We start from the raw sequence: 19,729 nt of genomic DNA on the forward strand, positions 1-19,729 counted from the left end.
AAGCTGGAAGTGGTGCTGTGGCTCAAGTGGTAGAGTGCTAGCCTTGAGCTGAAGAGCTGAGGGACAGCGCCCAGGCCCAGAGTTCAGGCCCCACGACTGAACCCCCCCCTAAAATATATATATATATATATATATATTGAAAAAAGATAGCCTCTTCAATAATTAGTGTTGGGAAAACTGGATATCCATATGCAGAAAACTAAAATTTATAACCATGCACCAGTATCAACTCAAAGTGGATCAAAGCCCTCAAATGTCAGACCTGAAACTCTGAAATTACTGCAAGCTGAAGTAAGAGAAGCATTAGAACTTATAAACAGGAGCATTTTGCAAAGAAAACCAGTGACACGGCAGATAGGAGACAAATGGGATTATATCAAACTAAAAAGTTTCTGTATAGCACATGATATAGTTACTACACTAGAAAGACAACCAACAGGCAGGAAGAAGATCTTTACTAGCAATACATCTCACAAAGGTCTAATATCCAAAATATACAAGGAGCTCAAGAAATTACCCCCCCCAAAAAAACAACTAATAAACCAATCAACAAATGGGCAAAAGAGCTAAAAAGAGATTTCTTGGAAGAATGGCAAATAAACACATAAAAAATGCTCAACATCCCTGGCCATAAAGGGAATGCAAATCAAAACAACATTGACATTCCTTCTCACCCTAGTTAGATTGGTTAGCATTAAGAATTTGAACAACAAATGCTGGTGGGGATGTGCAGAAAAGAAACACTACTGCACTATTGGTGGGAATGTAAACTAGTACAACCACTCTGGAGGGTGGTTTGGAGATTTCTCAAAAAACTAAACACAGAACTTCCATATGATGCAGCCATAGCACTCTTGGCATCTACCTAGAACATTGCAAGTCAGTTCACAGTAAAGACACTTGCACATCTATGTTTGTTGCTGCACTATGCCTTACAATAGATGAATGGATAAAAAAGTGTGGCACATATAGACAGTGAAATTGTAGTCATCTATTAGAAAAAATACTATTATGTCATTTTCAGGGAAATTGGTGGTTCTAGAACAAATCATACTAAGTGAGGTAAGCCAAGCGCAGGGAGACAAACGGCACATGTTTTCTCTTGTATGTGGAAACTAGATCTAAAATACAACTAGACATGGTAACTTCTACAGGGTTCTATGTATTTATATACAAACAATATACACTTAGGGAAGGAACCCAAAGGCATAACTTCTCTGAACAGCTAAAGTGTTATTTATCAAAACAAATTCCAGGAAATGAAAAATGATTTTTTTGTTTTTTGTTGCTGTTTTTATTGTTGGTAGTATTATTGGAGTTTTTGGTTGTTCTTTGTTGTTATTGTTGTTGTTGTCTTTTGGGGGAAGCAAAAGGAGGCACAGAAATGGAGGAAGGAGGGGCTGGGAAGGTGGCTCAGTGGCAGAGTGCATGTCTTGCATGCATGAGGCCCTGGGTTCGATTTCTCAGCACCAAATAAGCAGAAAAAGCTGGTAGTAGCACTTTGGCTTAAGTGGTAGAGCGCTAGCCTTGAGCTGAAGAGCTGAGGGACAGCACCCATGCCCAGAGTTCAGGCCCCACTACCAACAAAAAAAAGAAAAGAAAGAAATGGAGGAAGGAAGGATGAATAAATGCAGTCATTATATTCAATATACATCATGTAAAAAATGCACTATGCAACTCATGAGCAAGGAAAGGGGGAAAAGAAGGGAGGGGTGACATGTCAAGAAGCATTGTACTCATTACCTGACTTACAGAATCGTAACCCCTTTATACAACTCTTTAATAATAATCATTTTTAAAAAAACATGGGCTTGTGGAGGTCTGGGGGTATAGCTCATTGGTAGAGCACACTGCTAAGAACAGTTTGATTGCCAACACCAAAAACTACCTATAAAACAAACACACACAAAACCATAAGCTTTGGAATGACTCACACTCAGAAGTGGGACAAATTTCTGAGCTGTGATTCCTTTTAAAAGATGGGAATTTTGGATAAAGAGCCAGACATGGTGGTTCACACCTGTAACCCCAGTATTTGGTAAATTGAGACAGGAATATTGGGATTTACAGACCAGTCTGTGCTACACAGCAAGACCTTATCTCAAAAACTAAATTGAATAATTTATGGAAAGCACATGACACAATTTCTTTTTTTTTTTTTTTGTTGGTCATGGGGCTTGAACTCTGAGCCTGGGTACTGTCCCTCAGCTCTTCAGCTCAAGGCTAGCACTTTACCACTTGAGCCACAGTACCACTTCTGCTTTTTTCTGCTTATGTGGTGCTGAGGAATCAAACCCAGGGCCTCATGCATGCAAGGCAAGCACTCTACCATTGAGCCACCTTCCCAGCCCCCAGAATTTCTGACAACAAACGTCATCTATCATTATGAATAGGTTGCCCAAGGTCACATAGAAACTAGGTTCTGAATTCAAATCCATCTAGATCAAAGTATAGGTTTTTAAAGCTAAAGTAGTCCAGCTCTCTGACCCTGTTTGAGGTTAATATAGTATCAAGAACAAAAAGAGAGTGCATGCCATGTGAAAGAGTGTGCATGCGCTGTGGTAAGTGCCAGAACTGCCCAGGAGAGATCCTTTATTTTTATAAGCTGATTCCAGTGGTGAAGAATAGAGGAATTTAGGCCTTTTGAATTTCATGGCACTTTGCTGTGAGAACAAATCCACTAGACTACCAGCAGTCCCCACAGAAGCATTCTGTCTCCCAGTCCTACAGAAGTGCTGGGCAGCCCGGGCATGTTCCCCCTCAGCTACCCTTTCTTCAAATCCAGGCTCCAGGATGGTGCTAAGCAGCAGCCAGCTGTCACCATGGCAATAGATGACGCCACGCTCTGGCAGGAGAGGGTTCTCAGCATCAGGGACTTTACCAACTCAATAGGGAAGAAAATGGCTGGCTAGGTTCCACAGGCCTGAAGACAGAAACCACTGAAAAGAGTCACCCTGGGGCTTTGGAGGGAGAAGGGGGCCCAGCCCTAGAACAGATAATAAGGTCAGATTTATCCTCTCAGAGGAACCCTTTTCCTTGTGGATCTTATCTACAAAAGTCCTTCTGGCAGGGGACAGAAGGTCCATGTCTTTGAGACCTAAGCCAGCTCTGCTTGAGTCCTTATCTGCCCTGCCCCTGATGATGAGCCCACATATTATCAGCCAACCCTATCTATCCAGGAGACAGGCGGCAGCTATGTGGCTGCAGATGCCAGTTGGTGTTTGTTCCACAGTATGACCAGGCTTGGGGAGCACAGGGACAGCAGGGAAACCCCAGCAGAGCTGGCAGTTACCATCCTCCCTAGTTCTGAAGGCTACCCTCGGCCGCAACGAACAGGCATCTCACCTAACTGCAGTTCTTAATACCATTTTACAGAATCAGTGAAGCATAGTATTTACCTTCTTTTTAATTCTGTTGTTTCTAAGCTCCTCACTTTTTTGGGGGAGAGAGAGGTATGCTGGTCCTGGAGCTTGAACTTAAGGATCTGGGCAATGTCTCAGAGCTTTTTTTTTGCTCACTCTACCACTTGATCCATAGCTCCATTTCTGGCTTTTTTGGTACTTAATTGGAGATAAGAGTTTCACAGACTTTCCTGCCTGGGCTGGCTTTGAACTGCAATCCTCAGATCTCAGCCTCCTGAATTAGATAGGATTAGAGGCATGAACCACTGGTGCCAGGCTCCTCACTGTTTTTCTACATGCTAAAATTTTAGGGTTGGGAAGGTGGCTTAGTGGTAGAGTGCTTGCCTTGCATGCATGAGGCCCTTGGTTCGATTCCTCAGTACCACATAAGCAGAAAAAGCCAGAAGTGGCACTGTGGCTCAAGTGGTAGAGCGCTAGTCTTGAGCTGAAGAGCTGAGGGACAGTGACCAGGCCCAGAGTTCAGGCCCCACATCCGGCAAAATAAATAAATATAAAATTTTAGTAGGATGGATGGTTTTTCAAAAAGTCTCTGATTAAATCCTAACACATATAAACCAAACAAGGTACAATAAAGAGTTGCTACCCATCACATGGTAACTTAAATCTATTAGTAAGCCTCCAATTATACCAGTTGCTCTGTTTCTACTGGTGGTAAACAGTATGTCTCCTCTGAAAGATGTCCATGTCCTAATTCCTGAAACCTATAACTATGTTAGCTTACATGGCCAAATGGACTTTGCAACTGTGATTAAAGATTTGAACATGGGGAGATTATCCCTGAAGGCCTGACATGGTCACAGCAAACCTTACCAGAGTCACACAAGGAGATCTAACAAGAGAAACAAGGGCCAGGCATTGGTGGCTCATGCCTGTAATCCTAGCTACACAAGAGCCTGAGATCTAAGGATCACAGTTCAAAGCCAGCCTGGGCAGAAAAGTTCCTGTGAGTCACTTATCTCAAATTAGCCACTGAAAACTGAAAGTGGCAAGGTGGCTCAAAGTGGTAGAGCTTTAACCTTGAGCAAAAAGAGCTCAAGGACAGCGCCCAGGCTCTGAGTTCAAGGACCACAACCAACAACAACAACAAAAGAAACAAGGTTGGACAATGTCCTGCCATGAACCAAGGAGTGTATACAGCTTAAAGGCTGGAACATACAAAGACATCTGCAGAGAAAACCAGGGGAATGTAGTACTGCTGACATGACTGAGACCTGTTTGGGACTTGGCCTCCAGAAACAGAAAAGATTAAATTTGTTGTGGGCATGGTTGTCTCATGCCTGTAATCCTAGCTACTCAAGAGGTTGAAATCTGAGGACAGTGATTCAAAGCCAGCCCAGTAGAAAAATCTGTGAGATTCTTATCCACAATTAACTACCCCAAAGCCAAAAGTGGAGCTGAGGATTAAGTGGAAGGGCATCAGCCTTTCGCAAAAAAGCTAAGAGACAGTGTCCAGATTCTGAGTTCAAGCCCCATTACTGGCACACACACAAATAAATTTGTATAGTTTTAAGGCATTAAGTTTGGGTAATTTGATACAGCCTCAATAGGAAATGAATACAATAACTAAATTCAATTCAGCACTTGCTGTGTTCAAGGTACCTTGAGAATCTATAATGTTGTGTTGGGAAGAGAATTAAAAACATTTAGCACCAAAGCAAGGTTCTTAACCTTAGCTTTATTACAATTACAGAAAGACTGCCTAGGCTGCACTGAAAATAGTAATTCAGACAGGTAATAGTAGTTCTGTATGTGTTCATAGTTCAAGAATCTACAAGGCTAAAGCACAATTGTCCAAGAATTGAAAGCAGCAAATAGAGATTACATTAAAAGCAAGATTAGCTGGGTGCTGTTGACTCATGCCTGTAATCCTAGCTACTGAGGAGGCTGAGATCTGAGGATTGTGGTTCAAAGATACCCTGGGCAGGAAATTCCATGGGACTCTTATTTCCAATTAACCACCAGAGAACTGGAAGAGGTTCAGTGGCTCAAAGTGGTAAAGTGCTAGCCTTGAGCAAAAGTGCTCAAGGACAGTGCCCAGGCCCTGAGTTCAAGCCCCATGACCAGCAAAAAAAAAAAGTTAAAAAATAATATTAAGGGGTCAGAGACATAGCTCCAGGGTAGAGCTCTCTTGGCATGTACAAAGTCTCAGGTTGGATTCCTAGCATCACTTAAAAAATGAAGATTAAGACTTTAATATTATTATTTAATATGACCAAATGCATCTCATTTTGGTTATCTCTTAGTATAAAATTCTTATAACACTCACAATGTCACAACTGACTTCCCTTCCTGAGGACAGCGATAAAGTCACTTCTCTTTTCAGGATAGCTTTTCATATCCCAGCCAGAATGAAGTCCGGTTAGAAACTTTTGAAATTTAGATATAATTTTCAAAATAGCGGAGCCATATTTCAGCAAAATTTATGTTCCTGAAAAGTTGGTCAAATTATTTAAAATAATTTCCACATACCAGTATCTTTATCCTTATGTGAGTATTCAACCTGTAAGGAAAATGGCCATCTCCAGGGCTATTTCTCCTTGAAAAAATAGCTAATTCTAGGATTAGGGCAGGAAATATATAAGATGAACTTGGAATACCTTGTACTAGAAAGTAAAAAAGTATTTAAAATAAAATCAAACCCCTATATTAGTGTAGTCTGATAAAGGGACATAGGAAGTCAAGTGAAAGAGCTCTTTATCAGGGTGGGAAAAATTTAAGCATCAAAGTTAATAAGGTGTATTGATTTTTTTCTTTTCGGTACTAGAGTTTAAACTCAGGGCCTTGGACTTACTGGCAGGCTCTTACCACTTGAGCCATGACTTCAGCCTCTTTTTGCTTTGGCTCTTTTCAAGATTAGTGTCTTGCTTTTGATGCTCTGGCTAGTCTGGGCTGCATTCCTTCTACTTGTGCTTCCTCATGTCACTAGGGATACTAGGCATACCCTACCATACCCAGTCATTGGTTGAGATGGGGTCTCTCAAACTTTATGCCCAGGCTGGCCTCAAACAGTGATCTCTATCTACCTTCCGAATAGCTAAGATTACAGGATTGACCCACCATGCCCAGCTTTAAGTGTGAATTATCACTCACAGTATAAATAGATATCCAAACAAATAAAGGTCTAAGTATATAAGCAGGGGAGAAAAGATAAATCCTCAATGCAGAAGAATCCCCAGAAATTTATGTAAATGTCCTCAAGAAAGTAGACTGTAACTCCTTAATCCTTACATATGCACTATGCATAGTGACTTCCTTCCAAACAGCACAGCATGAAAAAGGGCAAAAGGAGACCTGAAAACAGGTATCTAAATAAAATTTGTACATGTGTTTGCTTGTTGGTTTCTGTGACAAAAACTACCTCAGCCTCATGATCAAGGTTAATGTTAACGATTATATTGATAAATCATTGGCATTATGTGCTAAAAATGGCATTTTAGCATTTTACCTCCTCTTCAGAACCTATTATACCCCAAAAAAGGCCATGCACTGGTGGCTCATGTATATACTCCTAGCTACTTAGGAAACTGAGATTTGAGGATTGTTATTCAAAGCCAGCCTGTCAGTCTGTGATATTCTTTATTTGCAATTAACCCCCTCCCCACAAAGAAAAAGCTGGAGGTAAGCTGTGGATGAAGTGGTATATCATTAGCCTTGAGCAGAAAAACTCAGGGACAGCACTCAGGCCTTGAGTTCAAGCCCCAGGACTGGCACTACAAACAAACAACAACAACAACAAATCCTTGCCTATAATCTCAGTATACTCATGAGAAAAACTTCAGGCAAAGTCCAATAAAGGAACACTGTACAAAATACTCTTCAAAAAATCTAAAAGTTGCAGGGCACTGGTGGCTCACGCCTGGAATCCTAGCTACTCAGGAGGCTGAGATCTAAGGCAAGAAAGGCAGTGAGACTCTTTTTTTTTTTTTTTTTTTTTTTGTCGGTCGTGGGGCTTGAACTCTGGGCCTGGGCGCTGTCCCTCAGCTCTTCAGCTCAAGGCGAGCGCTCTACCACTTGAGCTACAGCACCACTTCCGGTTTTCTGGTGGTTTATTGGAGATAGGAGTCTTACGGTCTCTCCTGCCCAGGCTGGCTTTGAACCACTCTTTTTCTTTTATGCTGGTCTGGGGGCTTGAATTTAGGGCCTGGGTGCTGTCTCTGAGCCTTTCTGTGCTCAACACTACGGCTCTACCACCTAAGCCACAAAGTCATTTCTGGATTTTTCTGAGTAGTTTACTGGAGATAAGAGTTTCAGGGACTTTCCCACCCCAGCTGGCTTTGAACAGTGCTCCTCAGACCTCAGCCTCCTGAGCGGCTAAGATTACAGGTGTAAGCCATTGACATCCAGTTTGTGAGACTCTTATTTCCAATAAACTACTCAGAAAAGGGAAGAAGTGGTTTTATGCTAGCCTTGAGCAAATGAAGCGCAGGGACAGCACCCAGGCCCTGAGTTCAGGCCCCAGGACTAAAAAAAAAAAAAAAAAAAAAATTCTGAAAGTCATCAAAAACAAGTGAAGTCTTGATCTCTTGCCATAGCCAAGAGGCAGGAGACATGACAACTAAATGTAATGTAGTAATGTAGTATTCTGGGTTGGATCATAAAACAGAAAGATATTAAATATCTTTAAGATACTAAATATCGGCACTCATGGGAGGGAGGGAACAAGTGGGAAAGAGGGAACAGCTGATGATCAAGGTCTACTAAGGCTGCTGGCACAAAAAGCACAGATCCTATCTAAAAAAATAACTAAAGCAAAAAGGGCTAGGGCATGGCTGAAGTCACAGAGCACTTTTGTAGAAAGCATGAAATCCTGAGTTCAAAAGCTTAAGGACAGCACTCAGGTCCTGAGTTCAAGCCCCAGGACCAGAAGAAGAAAAAAAGACATTATATCAGTGCTGGTTAGTTTGGACTTTTCTACCAGGTCTGGCTTTGAACAGAAATCCTCCAGATCTCAGTCTCCAGAGTAGTTAGTATTACAGGCATGAGGCATCTGTGCCTGGATACAGTTTAGTTGAAGTATAAGAGTCTTAGAGGCTAAGCCCTGTCCCAAGACTCTGCCCAAGGGCAGAGTCACTGTCTGAAAGTTGGCTGAGGTTTACTGCATTACTTTTGACCTCTAAGGCATAGTTTACTGGACTGGGTAAACTAAAGGTCTATTGTTTCAGAACCATTTGTTGACCCATCTTAGGCTGAAATGACCCCTATCACAAATCCTTAGGTGGGTGGAGTAAAAAGCCTAATTTTAAAAAAACAACCCCAAAACTATAACATTCTGTGACCTTGGTGGGCCACGCTGGATGTTATAGTGTTTTCTCTCAGAGACCTAGGGCTCTCAGCCTTCATTTTATATCGCTCATGGTTAGCTGCTTCCTATCATTCTTCCCTCAATGACTTAAAACCATTAACAATTTTCAATGAATGGGAAGCCATTGCTGTTTGGCCATTTCCTGCTGGGATGGAGCGTATGTCTAGGCCAGGAGAGTCTCTAGCTCTGGCTGTTTGTGGTAATAGCTGAGATAGGTGGGATCCTGGGTTATCCAGGGTCCTGTGGAAGAGGTTATATTCTTTGGAGATCATAACCAGCTCTAACTATGTCTAAAGGGGAAGGGGCAGGCTGTAGAAATAGAGAGCAACAGGTTGGGATTGGGATGTCAAACACAGAAGCAGTATAAGAATCTTTTGGCAACTCAGATGACTGAAGCAGGAGCAACAATAAAACACTATTGTGAATCCAGAGCACCAAAAGAACAGGAAACATTCAAGTTTTTATAGAGTCATGAATTGTCTTGTGTTGGACTCAGTTTATATTGGCTCAAGTGTCTAGAATATGAACACAGCAGTTAGTGTTGCCCTGTGATGTAATTAGGATATCAAGGCTATCCTGGTTTGGAGAATTGCCAGCTTTACCTGAGAATCTAGTAGAGTTAGCCCTTAAACTGTATCACTTGTAGTTTTATAGTCTCCTGCAGAAAGAGACTTGTTGGATCTCAGTCACTGAGTCACGGCACTGAAATATGTTATGGGAAGTTAGAGCAGGTATCAGCCTCATTCCTGTGTCTAGCAAGAGAAGAATTTAGGCAAGACTTGAAGCACAGTGAAAGTCATAGGAAAGTTTATTAGGAAAAGAATACACTTCCAACAGAATGAAAGTGGGTCATCTCTACAGAGAGAATGACCCTATCTGTATTATTTCAAAGCACACAATCGAATGGCTCTAAATACATTCATACTGCTAATGTAACCATCACTACTATCAAGTTCTAGAGCTTTTTCACCACTCCCAGTGGAAACCCCATACCCATTAAAGTTATTTTTCATTTCCTCTTCCCCTCTTCCTTCCCTAAACCCTGGTAGCCACAAATCTGCTTTCTTTCTCTATGGACTTACCTGTTCTATATATTTCCTTCATGCCTGTCTTCTTTCTTAAGGTTCTTCTATCATAGAGCTTGTTCCATTACTTCATTTCTTTCATGGCTGAGTAATATTCTATTGTATGGATATAATTTATGTATTTCTCCATTAACAGATATTTGGGTTATTTCTACCTTTCAGCTAGTATGAATAGTGGTGCTGTTATAAATATATCCATGTACAACTTTCTCTTTGGATAGCCATTTTCAGCTCCTTGAGCATATGCCTAAGATTAGAATTATAGTGTTATATAGAGTTTCTATGTGTTTTACACAGTGGCTGCACTATTTTACCTCCCACTAGCAATGTCTGCGGATTCCAATATCCTCATGTATTTGTTTTGTTTTATTTCAGTGTGGCTCAGGATGGCCAGTGATTTGAAATGGAACCCAAACTGGTCCTGAATTTGCAGTTCTCCTGCTCCTATCCTTTTTGTTCTGACTCTTTTTAAATGAACAGTAGGTTTTTCTTCAAGTTTTAGCAAGGATTTATTTTAGTACAGCAGGGTTAAAGTAGAGAGAAATAGAAAAAGAGAGAAACAACATCTCCTGCTCTTCATGTAGGAAGTGGGAGTTAAAGACTCCTTGACACCAATTTTTTTCTTTTTGGTAATACTGGATACCTTGAACTTGCTAGGTAGATGCTCTAATGCTGAGCTACACCTCCATACCTTTTTTCACTACTTATTTTGAGACAGGGTCTCGTAATTGGTGCTTTGAGATGTAGTTAAGATGATAGGCATACTCCACCATGCCCAGCTTCTTCCTTTGAAATGGAGTCTTGTGAATATTTTTGTTTCAGGCTGGCTTGAAACTGTGATCCTGCTGCTATCAGTCCCCTATGTAGCTGGGATGACATGCACACCATGTGTCCAGCTATTGATTGACAAAGGGTTTCAATAACTTTTTAGCCAAGGTGGTCATGAACCACAATCCTCTTGATATCAGCCTCCCAAGTAGTTATCATAAGTTTGAGCACCCAGTGACACTGATACTTTTTTGTCAGTTGTGGGGCTTGAACTCTGGGCCTGGGCGCTGTCCCTCAGCTCTTCAGCCCAAGCACTCTACCACTTGAACCACAGTGTCACTTCTGGTTTTCTGAGTGGTTTATTGGAGATAAGAGTTTCACAGAGTTTCCTGCCCAGGCTAGCTTTGAAGTGCGATCCTCAGATCTCAGCCTCCTGAGTAGCTAGGATTATAGGCATGAGCCACTGACACCTGGTGACACTGATACTTTTGATAAGTTTAGGCCAATTGTTTTGCAGAATATCCCTTAATTTGTATTTGCCTGTTCCAGATTATATCCAGATTAGACATTTTTGACAGAAGTATTACAGAGATACTATTGTGTACCTTTCAGTGTATCGTGGGAAGGCTACAAGATATTAATTTCTATCACAGAAATAAGAAACCACTTTACTAACATGATGTGACTGCTAGATACATGTCGCTGCATCTCATAAAACAATAAGGTGATACTGTTTCCTGGGTTTCATATATTTGATTATTTCTGGTTTTCTTGCATTTGTCTTTTGCAAGCACTTACTGCAGCCAGATAAGAAGCCACGGGCACTAATAATACCTAGAGGAGAAAATACAAAATGGAGAAAATTCTCTCCATTATCTTGACTTTTCTTGCAAATTGCATGATTTGATGTTTGTGAGGAAAAACTCTTTTAAAAACTTAATGTTATTGTAAAGGTGATATACAGAGAAGTTATATAAGTCAGGTAATGAGCACTTTTTTTTTTTAACAGTGTTGCCCCTTCCCTGGCTCTTTCCCAGTTTTTCCTTCCTATCTCCACCCACGGTTGTATAGTTCATTTTCAACATAGTGTCTAGTAAGTACTACTGCTGCATTTGTTCACTCTTTTTTCCTCTATTTCTGTCCCCCCCCCCACTTACCCGCCCAAAAACAGATAAATAACAACAACGCCAAAATGAAGAAAAAACCTCTTGCTTCCATATTTTGGAGTTCTTTTTTTTTTTTTGCTTGTTTGTGTGCTGCTAAGGAATTGAACACAAGGCCTCATGCATGGTAGGGTAGCATTCTACGATTAAGCCACACTTCATTTTATTTTTATTTTTTGCCAGTCCTGGGGCTTAAACTCAGTGGCTGGGCACTGTCCCTGGGCTTCTTTTGCTCAGGGCTAAAACTCTACTACTTGAGTCACAGTGCCACTTCCAGCCTTTTCTGTTTATGTGGTACTGAGGAATCAAACCCAGATCTTCATGCATGCTAGGCAAGCGCTTTATGACTAAGCCACATTCCCAACCTGTCTAGCCCTTCATTTTGGTATATATTATTTTATATGATCAAAGGCACACAGGCATTATGCCTCTGTGTTGCGTGGGAAAACTCTTATTATAGCCACTAGCTATAATACCCCAACACTGAAAGAGCTACAGGGCCCAATTGAGGTCTAAACAAAGATTCTTAAGCCCAGTGGCAATAATTATAGGCAAACTGGTTCTTGGAGTCTATTTCCACTAGCTTCCACCTAAATACCAATGCGTGTCAACCCCTAAGGAGTGAAGACGAGGGAAGGGCCTGAGAGAGGCAGGAGTGTGCCCTGTTCCTAGGATATATGTGAACATCTTCACTAACTGCAGAGTAGAGAAGCATCATCAATTATTATCACCCTCTGGCTGATGTGATCATTTAGACCTTGGGTTCACTCAGGTTCATTTGAGTTTCCCACGCCTCCTCCCCATCTGCTTGCCACTCCTGAAGGAGCTCTCATCGTAGCTCTCCAAGCTTACCCCCAGCAGGTGATTTCTAAGAACTAGTTCCAGAGCTAAGGCCAATGATAGGAACTACCTTCTAGCAAGTGTTAAGGGCCAAGCTAACACTTTGTATATATTATCTCATTACATTTTTAACCACAGTCCTAAGAGGGCATTAGTGTCGCCACTTTACAGAACCAAGGTTCACAGAATTCAGATAACTTTGTCCAATTCCCTCAGTTGGAGGGTAGATGAAGTGGGACTGAACTTACATCTTGGATGGCCCCAAAGCCTTATGACCTCAGTCAGCCACATGGCTGCCTTCCCATCTCTGCTACACAGCAGCCCAGGGAGCCTATGTGTTCCCCTGGGCTATCATGTGAGCTAGAAGAAACAGCTGTCTGCAGTTGTGCTGAGAAGCAGCAGACAATCTTCAAACTAGGCAGGGGAAAGAAGATAAGCATGGGGAGGTGACAAGATGCCAGCAGGAGATAGCTCAGTCTTGAGAGAGGCATCCTGAAAAGAGAAGAGATGACACCGCCACGCAGGGCTGGACGGGCTACGCAGCCTCTAAGAGGCAGCTGTCCTTGTCTGTCCCCCATACTGCCAAGTCCTGTCTGCATCATGAAGCGGATGGAGGCATGGAAGTGATGGAACCATCTTGGTATCACTCCTTAGAGCCTTCTTCCTTCTGAAGATGGTGGAAAGAAGCTGAGGCTAGGGAGTCCCTGTGTGGGAATCAAAACCATAGCTGAGCTGGGGATGTAGTTCAGTAGACCTGTGCTTTCCTAGCATGTTCAAGGCTCTTGGTTTGATGCTCATGGCCCTGGATCCACAAAAAATGAGGGAGTGTAAGGGATGGATCTCTACCTTGTTTCCTAGTTTGTCCTGAGTTCTGGGGAAACCAAGGAAGTCACAGTCTCCTAGACCTACAGCAGCTTCCTATTCCCCATAGCTAGGACCTGCACATGCTGGTCCTGTGACCTGTTGTACGCAGGATTCTGAAGCAGCAGCTGTGGAGGTGACACTAGCTCCTGGCTTTCTCCCTCTCGATTGCAAGGTCCTATCCTGCTGCAATGGAGGAGTCCACAGGGCAGGGCTCACAGGAGTAGAAACATGGAACCCACTGCTGTGCAGTGACTGGCCCAACACAGAGCCTGTGACCAAGACCCTGAGAGGGGCTCTATGTGCTCTGTATCTTCTTTTATTCTGTTTTTTTCTCCTCTTTTTTTAATCAAAACATTTTAATGTTATTGTAAAGGTGATGGGCAGAAAGGTTACAATTTCAAAAGCTGGAAGTGGTGCTGTGGCTCAAGAGCTGAGGGGCAGTGCCCAGGCCGAGTTCAAGCCCCACAACTGGCAAAAACAAGAGCAAAAACAAAAAAAAAACAGGTTACAATTTCATAAGTCAGGTAATGAGTACATTTCTTTTTGGACACTGTCACTCCTATCTTTGCTTTAATATTTTGCTATTATAAAGGTGATATAGAGAGGAGTTAGTTACATAAGTTAGGTAAAGTGTACATTCTTTTTACATTTCCTTTGCTTTATTTAAACACATACACTAGTTGTATGGGGGGAGTTCATTGTAATATTTCCACTCATGTACATAATGTGTCACAATCAACCTCACCTCCTCTACCACGAGCTTTTATCCACTCTCCCCTCCTTTTTTCTGTTTTGCCAGTCCTGGGGCTTGAACTCAAGACCTGGGTGCTGTCCCTGAACTTCTTTGTGCTCAAGGATATCATCCTACCACTTGAGCCACGGCGCCACTTCCCGCTTTTTCTGAGTAGTTTATTGGAGATAAGTCGCATGGACTTTCCTGCCTGCGCTGGCTTCAAACTGTGGTCCTCAGATATCAGCTTCCTGAGGTTGGCTAGAATTAAAGGTATTAGCCAATAGTAGCTGGCCCCATTTTTCTTTCTTTCTTTCTTTCTCTTTCTCTCTCTCTCTCTTTCTCTCTCTCTTTCTCTCTTTCTCTCTTTCTCTCTTTCTCTCTCTCTCTCTTTCTCTCTCTCTCTCTTTCTTTCTTTCTTTCTTTCTTTCTTTCTTTCTTTCTTTCTTTCGCAAGTCCTGGGGCTTGAACTCAGAGCATGGGCACTGTCCCTGAGCTTTTTTTTTTTTTGGGTCCGGTCATGGGCCTGAACTCTGGGCCTGGGCACTGTCCCTCAGCTCTTCAGCTCAAGGCTAGTGCTCTACCACTTGAGCCATAGCACCACTTCCGGCTTTTTTTCTTTTTGCTTATGTGGTGCTGAGGAATGGAACCCAGGGCCTCATGCATGCAAGGCAAGCACGCTACCACTGAGCCACCTTCCCATCCCCCTGAGCTTCTTTTGCTCAGAGCTAGCACTCTACCACTTAAGCCACAGCACCACTTCCAGCTTTTTCTGTATATGTGGTACTGAGGAATTGAACCCAGGACTTCATGGGTGCTAGGCAAGCACTCTACCACTAAGCCACATTCCCAGCCCCCCATTTCTTTTTAAAAGTTGCTTGAAATTTAACATTTTCTACTGGACCAAGGCAGGCAAAACTGCTGGGGAAGTTAAGAAGGCACATGTGTCTCCATTTTTGGTGTTTCAGTTCTTTTGTTGACTTTAGAAAAGAACCTGACCACCCCGTTAACTGAAGTGTGCCTAGCCTAAGAAAAGTGGCCAAGAGGAGGTGTGGGCTCTTCCCAAAGCAGGCAAAGGGGAAGGCTTGGGTGGAGCAAAGGCCTCTGCCATTACAGAATTGGGGGGGCAGAATTTTTTTGGGGGGGTGATTCTGAGTGCCTTGGGGACTCTAGAACAATGGACCTGAGTGAGAGAGTAGCCTTGTTAATGAAGAGGCTTTACCAGCCTAGGGAAGACTTGATGGGGGATCCTTTGATAGAAAAGAAAAACTCCAAAGGCTGTGACAGTAATGAAATGGGGTTTAGGGAAAGAATGAAAGGGATGGCTAACATTTTTTGATCTGACCTGGCAGAGAACAGTGGTGTGGATACCACACTAAGAATGCTCAAGAGCTTAAAGCTATGCTGCATCTGGACAGACCAGAGTCCTTGATGGAGGGAGAGGAAAATGTTCCACCTCTACCTGGTGAGCTTTGCTCTCACCATTTACTAAATATCCACTTGCTGCCAACACAGCTGGACAGTGGGAATCCAGAAGCAAATAAAGCAGTCTCTACCATGAGGAGCCTGCAGTCTAGTGGCAGAGACAGGTAAATAAGTACATAATTAGGAGGCAACAATGCTTGATAAGAAATGTACTCATTGGGGGGGGGTGAATAAAAAAAGAAAGAAATGTACTCATTACCTTGCTCATGTAATTGTAACCCCTCTGTATGGTATTTTCACAAAAAAGTACATTAATTGCAGAACATATAGGGATGTGGCAATCAGATTAGGTTCAAGATGCCACAGGAGCTCACACCTGTAATCCTAGCTAATCAAGAGGCTGAGATCTAAGGATCATGGCTCAAAACCCAGGCAGGAAAGTCAGTGAGACTCTTATCTCCAATGAACTGCTGCAAGTGGAGCTGGGGTTCAAGTGGTAGAGCAGCAGATAACTTCTAGGCCTTTAGTACTGGCATACACACACACACACACACACAAGATGACAGAGGAGTCCAAAGACATGGTCAATCGGAGATGTCTGGGCTGAGATATACACAAGGACAGCAAAGAGAGAAGGTCTGGGTTTCTTCCTCTGCTCAACTCAAAAGCCACTCCAACTGCTGGCCTGAGGAGGGAAATGGATCAGCAAGGGAGGAACAGAGCAGGACTTGTACTTATGACCTGGTATGCCCACAACTAAATAAAGTATGTACCATCCCAATGTCTTAAGTCTACATGGAGATGTCTGGACACAGGACATTGTGGAAAAACAGCCCCTTCTTCAAGTTTCAACACAACTTTTAGGACCTTAGAGCAATTATTCCAGGCCATGGAAACACAACAGTCATTCAGTAACATGATTCAGGGGAGAAAAACCAGAACTCACAGGCCAAAGGAGAAGCAAGATTTGAAACATAAACAGGAGGAACTTATCCTTGAAGTTCTCTCTTGGAGCCAGAAGCTTTCTCCATTAGACTGCAAATACCCCCCAAGAACCAGGGCTCCTTGAACAGGAGCAGAGGTGGCCACTGCCACCACAACTGACCACTGAGTAGGAGCCCAGATGATACTAGCTGCCTTCCCAATGTGTCCCGGTACAGATAAAAACATCACACCCATACAGCACCCACAGCAGGTGGCCAGACAAGCTGATAGTTCAGGTCATGGGTGTATCCAGGCAGAAGAGGGGAATTTGCTTAGATTAGTAGAAGGAAGCCTGCAAAGAAGAAAGCATTGTGCCCAGTCCCTGAAATGGGATGGGAAGAAAGATCGCCTCTGGTTTGGGGAAACAGTTCTTCATCTCCAGCAGCTTGGAAGTGGGGTGTAATTCTGTGGCTCTGGAACTAGGAGAGAAGTGACACTGAGTAATCCTGAGAAGTACTGTCCCCTAAGATGGGCAAGTTCCCTAAGACACAGAGAGATTCATTTTCATATTCAGCCCAAGATCTTAAAGAAAGAAACAGTCCCCAAAGTGATTCATCCATCTTTAAATAGTTCACAGAGTCAGACAAATTTCTCCTTTACAGTAAGGCCAGAGACACGGATACATTAGCTTAGGATCACACAGTAAGTTGGTACCAGAAAGAAGCTGAGCCTCTTTCCTTCAATGTGCTATTTCTAGGCTGGCTTTTTGTATGTACAGCAGTGCCCAAAAGGGGCTCTACTCTTTTTTGAGGTAGTGCTCGCCTGGCAAGCCAGGTCATCTGACCTTACATGAAGTATTTTCACCAAGGTAAATGGATCTATGAGCCAAATTATCTCCCTGGCTACAACCTCTCCAAATTATTTCTTTGATAAAAGGAGTGTGGGGTAAGGCAGAGAAGTCCAAAACGTGACAGGAACACAGAGTTAACAGATGAACCCAGCTGCTGTCTCTAGGAACACAGATAAGAGTAATGTACTGAAGGCTCCAGAGAAGAGTTAGATAGCTGAGAGAGTAGAGGAGCCCTACGTCCTTGGGATGCAGATGCTGGTTCTGAAGATAGCATGCCCAGGCCTGGCACACTCAGTGGATATGAAAGATGCTACACTGGTATTTCCCCCTAATGAGTGAGTTCCCCTTAGCACATTTCCCCAGCCTTGCAAAGCAAGTGGTGTGGGATTTTTCTTGTTCCATCCCGCCCCCCCCCCAACCTCCAGTGGAAGCAGAACCTAGAACTTAGGAACTTGGGTTGACTGGTTAACTACGAATACCGCCCTCTACCCCAGCTCCAGTAGCAGTCATCTAGGTCAAGGACTTCCCCTAGAGGCACTCTGGTTCAGTAGAAAAACTACCAGACCAAGCTTGCTAACCAGCTGTTGAACCTTGAACAAACATTTAACATCACTGTGACTTAGCTTTCTCACACACAAAAAAATGTGGAGGCTAGATGAAATGCTTGCTACAATTTCTTTCCAGTTTTAAACCTGAGAATTTCATAGACGCTCAAACTTCAATTTTCCCAAGAGTACAAGGCTGAGAGTGAGCTGTCATCACCACCCTCTGGGATTTCTCTCATTTGTCCCAATAGGCTAGCACTTATGTACTTTGTGTCTGCACTTCACACCACGGCCCCTGTGAAACCTTTCCAGCAGCTCCCTTAGATGTCTGGTCTGCCTGCACCTTCTCCTAGGAAACATATTTTAGTCTCACCATTTTTCCCTCCTGTAAATCTGAACTGTGGGTGTCAGGTTGAGGGAGGCAAGGAGGTCAGGCAGACCTCTCTGCTCTCAGATCCCAAAGGGCCCAGGGACTCTAGCCATGGGACAGGATAGAGCTAGCATTTCATGAAAATTCTCAGCTCCTGCAGTGTTTCTGTCATTCCTGATCATAACTGGGTTTGATTTTTATAGGGGAGGGAAGGAAGATCTGCAGTCTTGAACACATTTGCTCGGGTCAATCAAGTAAACAAGGATGGCAGAGTGGGAATGAAAATCTAGGTGTCTGCACCCTCAGGCTAGTATTTTTTCCACTTTTCCATTTTCAAGCAGAAGATTTGGAAAGAACCTCTTGGCTTTCCATCCCAGCACGACGTCCTGTTTAAATCAGCTGAAGACCGCCAGGTTTCAGGGGAAGAATCTGGTCCTGAGACAGGTAGGACAAAGTTAAGGGAGTGCTGGGTAAGAAGGGAATAGGACCTGAAAGCCGTGCACATCCCTTCTCAGCCTTGCAGGGAGGGGGCACCTGGGGCCTGTAAAAGAGAGAGGGGGAGCCCCTTGACCCTTCCTCTCTGAGGGGAGGATGAGAAGCTTGAATTTCCCCCCTTCCTTCCTCTTTTTTTTCTTTCTTTCTTTTTGGCCACTAGGGCCTCCCAGCCCCCAGGCCTGAAAGTCCCCAGTGGTGACTGTGTGGTTGGGGCTGCCTGGCCCAACAGGAAAACCCGTTCCTCTCCCAAATCCACCTTTTTTTTTTTTTTGGCCTGCCACAGATCTTCAACCGCACTAAACCCTCATCGCTTGCAGTAAACTGGGTGCCTTTCCCTCCCGACACGGCGCCACAGTGGCGTTCCCCTTCTCCCCCAGGAGAAATGCCCCCAAAGTGTCACCAGCCCAGAGAACTAGGTAGTGCCGCCTCCACGCTCGCTTGGCACCGGGCAGCGCGGGCCACCGCTCCAACCCGCAGGTAGCCTCCTGGCTCCTTGCACTGTGTGTGTGTGTGTGGGGGGGGTAAACCCTGTAGCCCAGGTGCCCCCAAGACTCACCCAGAAGAGCATGTTGAAGAAGAAGAGCAGGTATTTCACCAGCGGGCTGACGAAGGAGAACTCCTCCCCGTAGGCGCCGGGCGCCCCGGGTCTGCGCGCCATGGTCCGCCGCTGCCCCCCGGGGGCCTATCTCCCCGCGGCCGCCGGCCCACCTGCGCGCCCCGCACCCGGGGGCATGAGCGGCGCCGCCGCAGGAATCCGGGCGGCGGGGGAGCTGCGCCGCGGCGGGAGCCGCCCGAGCCCTGCGTCGGGATGGCGCGCGGGCTGAGAACGGCGCCTCTGCGGGAACCGCGGGAGCCGACGCGGACAGCCGGAGCTGCGGAGACTCCACCGCGACCGCAGGACCAGCCCGACCCGCCAGCTCCCGGGAAACTGAGCCCGCCCCCGGCC

At 44.1% G+C, this 19,729-nt stretch overlaps 1 protein-coding gene across 1 annotated transcript in view; it reads right to left on the bottom strand.

The window, feature by feature from the left end:
- The window catches only part of Tspan33 (tetraspanin 33), a 31,126-nt gene extending 11,621 nt beyond the window's left edge, over positions 1 to 19,505 (bottom strand). Inside the window, exon 1 of the mRNA XM_013019902.1 lies at positions 19,340 to 19,505. Within this exon, the coding sequence (XP_012875356.1) occupies positions 19,340 to 19,441 (102 nt within the window). The 5' untranslated portion in view covers positions 19,442 to 19,505. The remainder of the gene's footprint in view (positions 1 to 19,339) is intronic.
- Between the last annotated feature and the right edge of the window lie 224 nt (positions 19,506 to 19,729).

This window comes from Dipodomys ordii, unplaced genomic scaffold, assembly GCF_000151885.1.
Source record: "Dipodomys ordii isolate 6190 unplaced genomic scaffold, Dord_2.0 Scaffold48, whole genome shotgun sequence".
NCBI lineage: Eukaryota > Metazoa > Chordata > Mammalia > Rodentia > Heteromyidae > Dipodomys > Dipodomys ordii.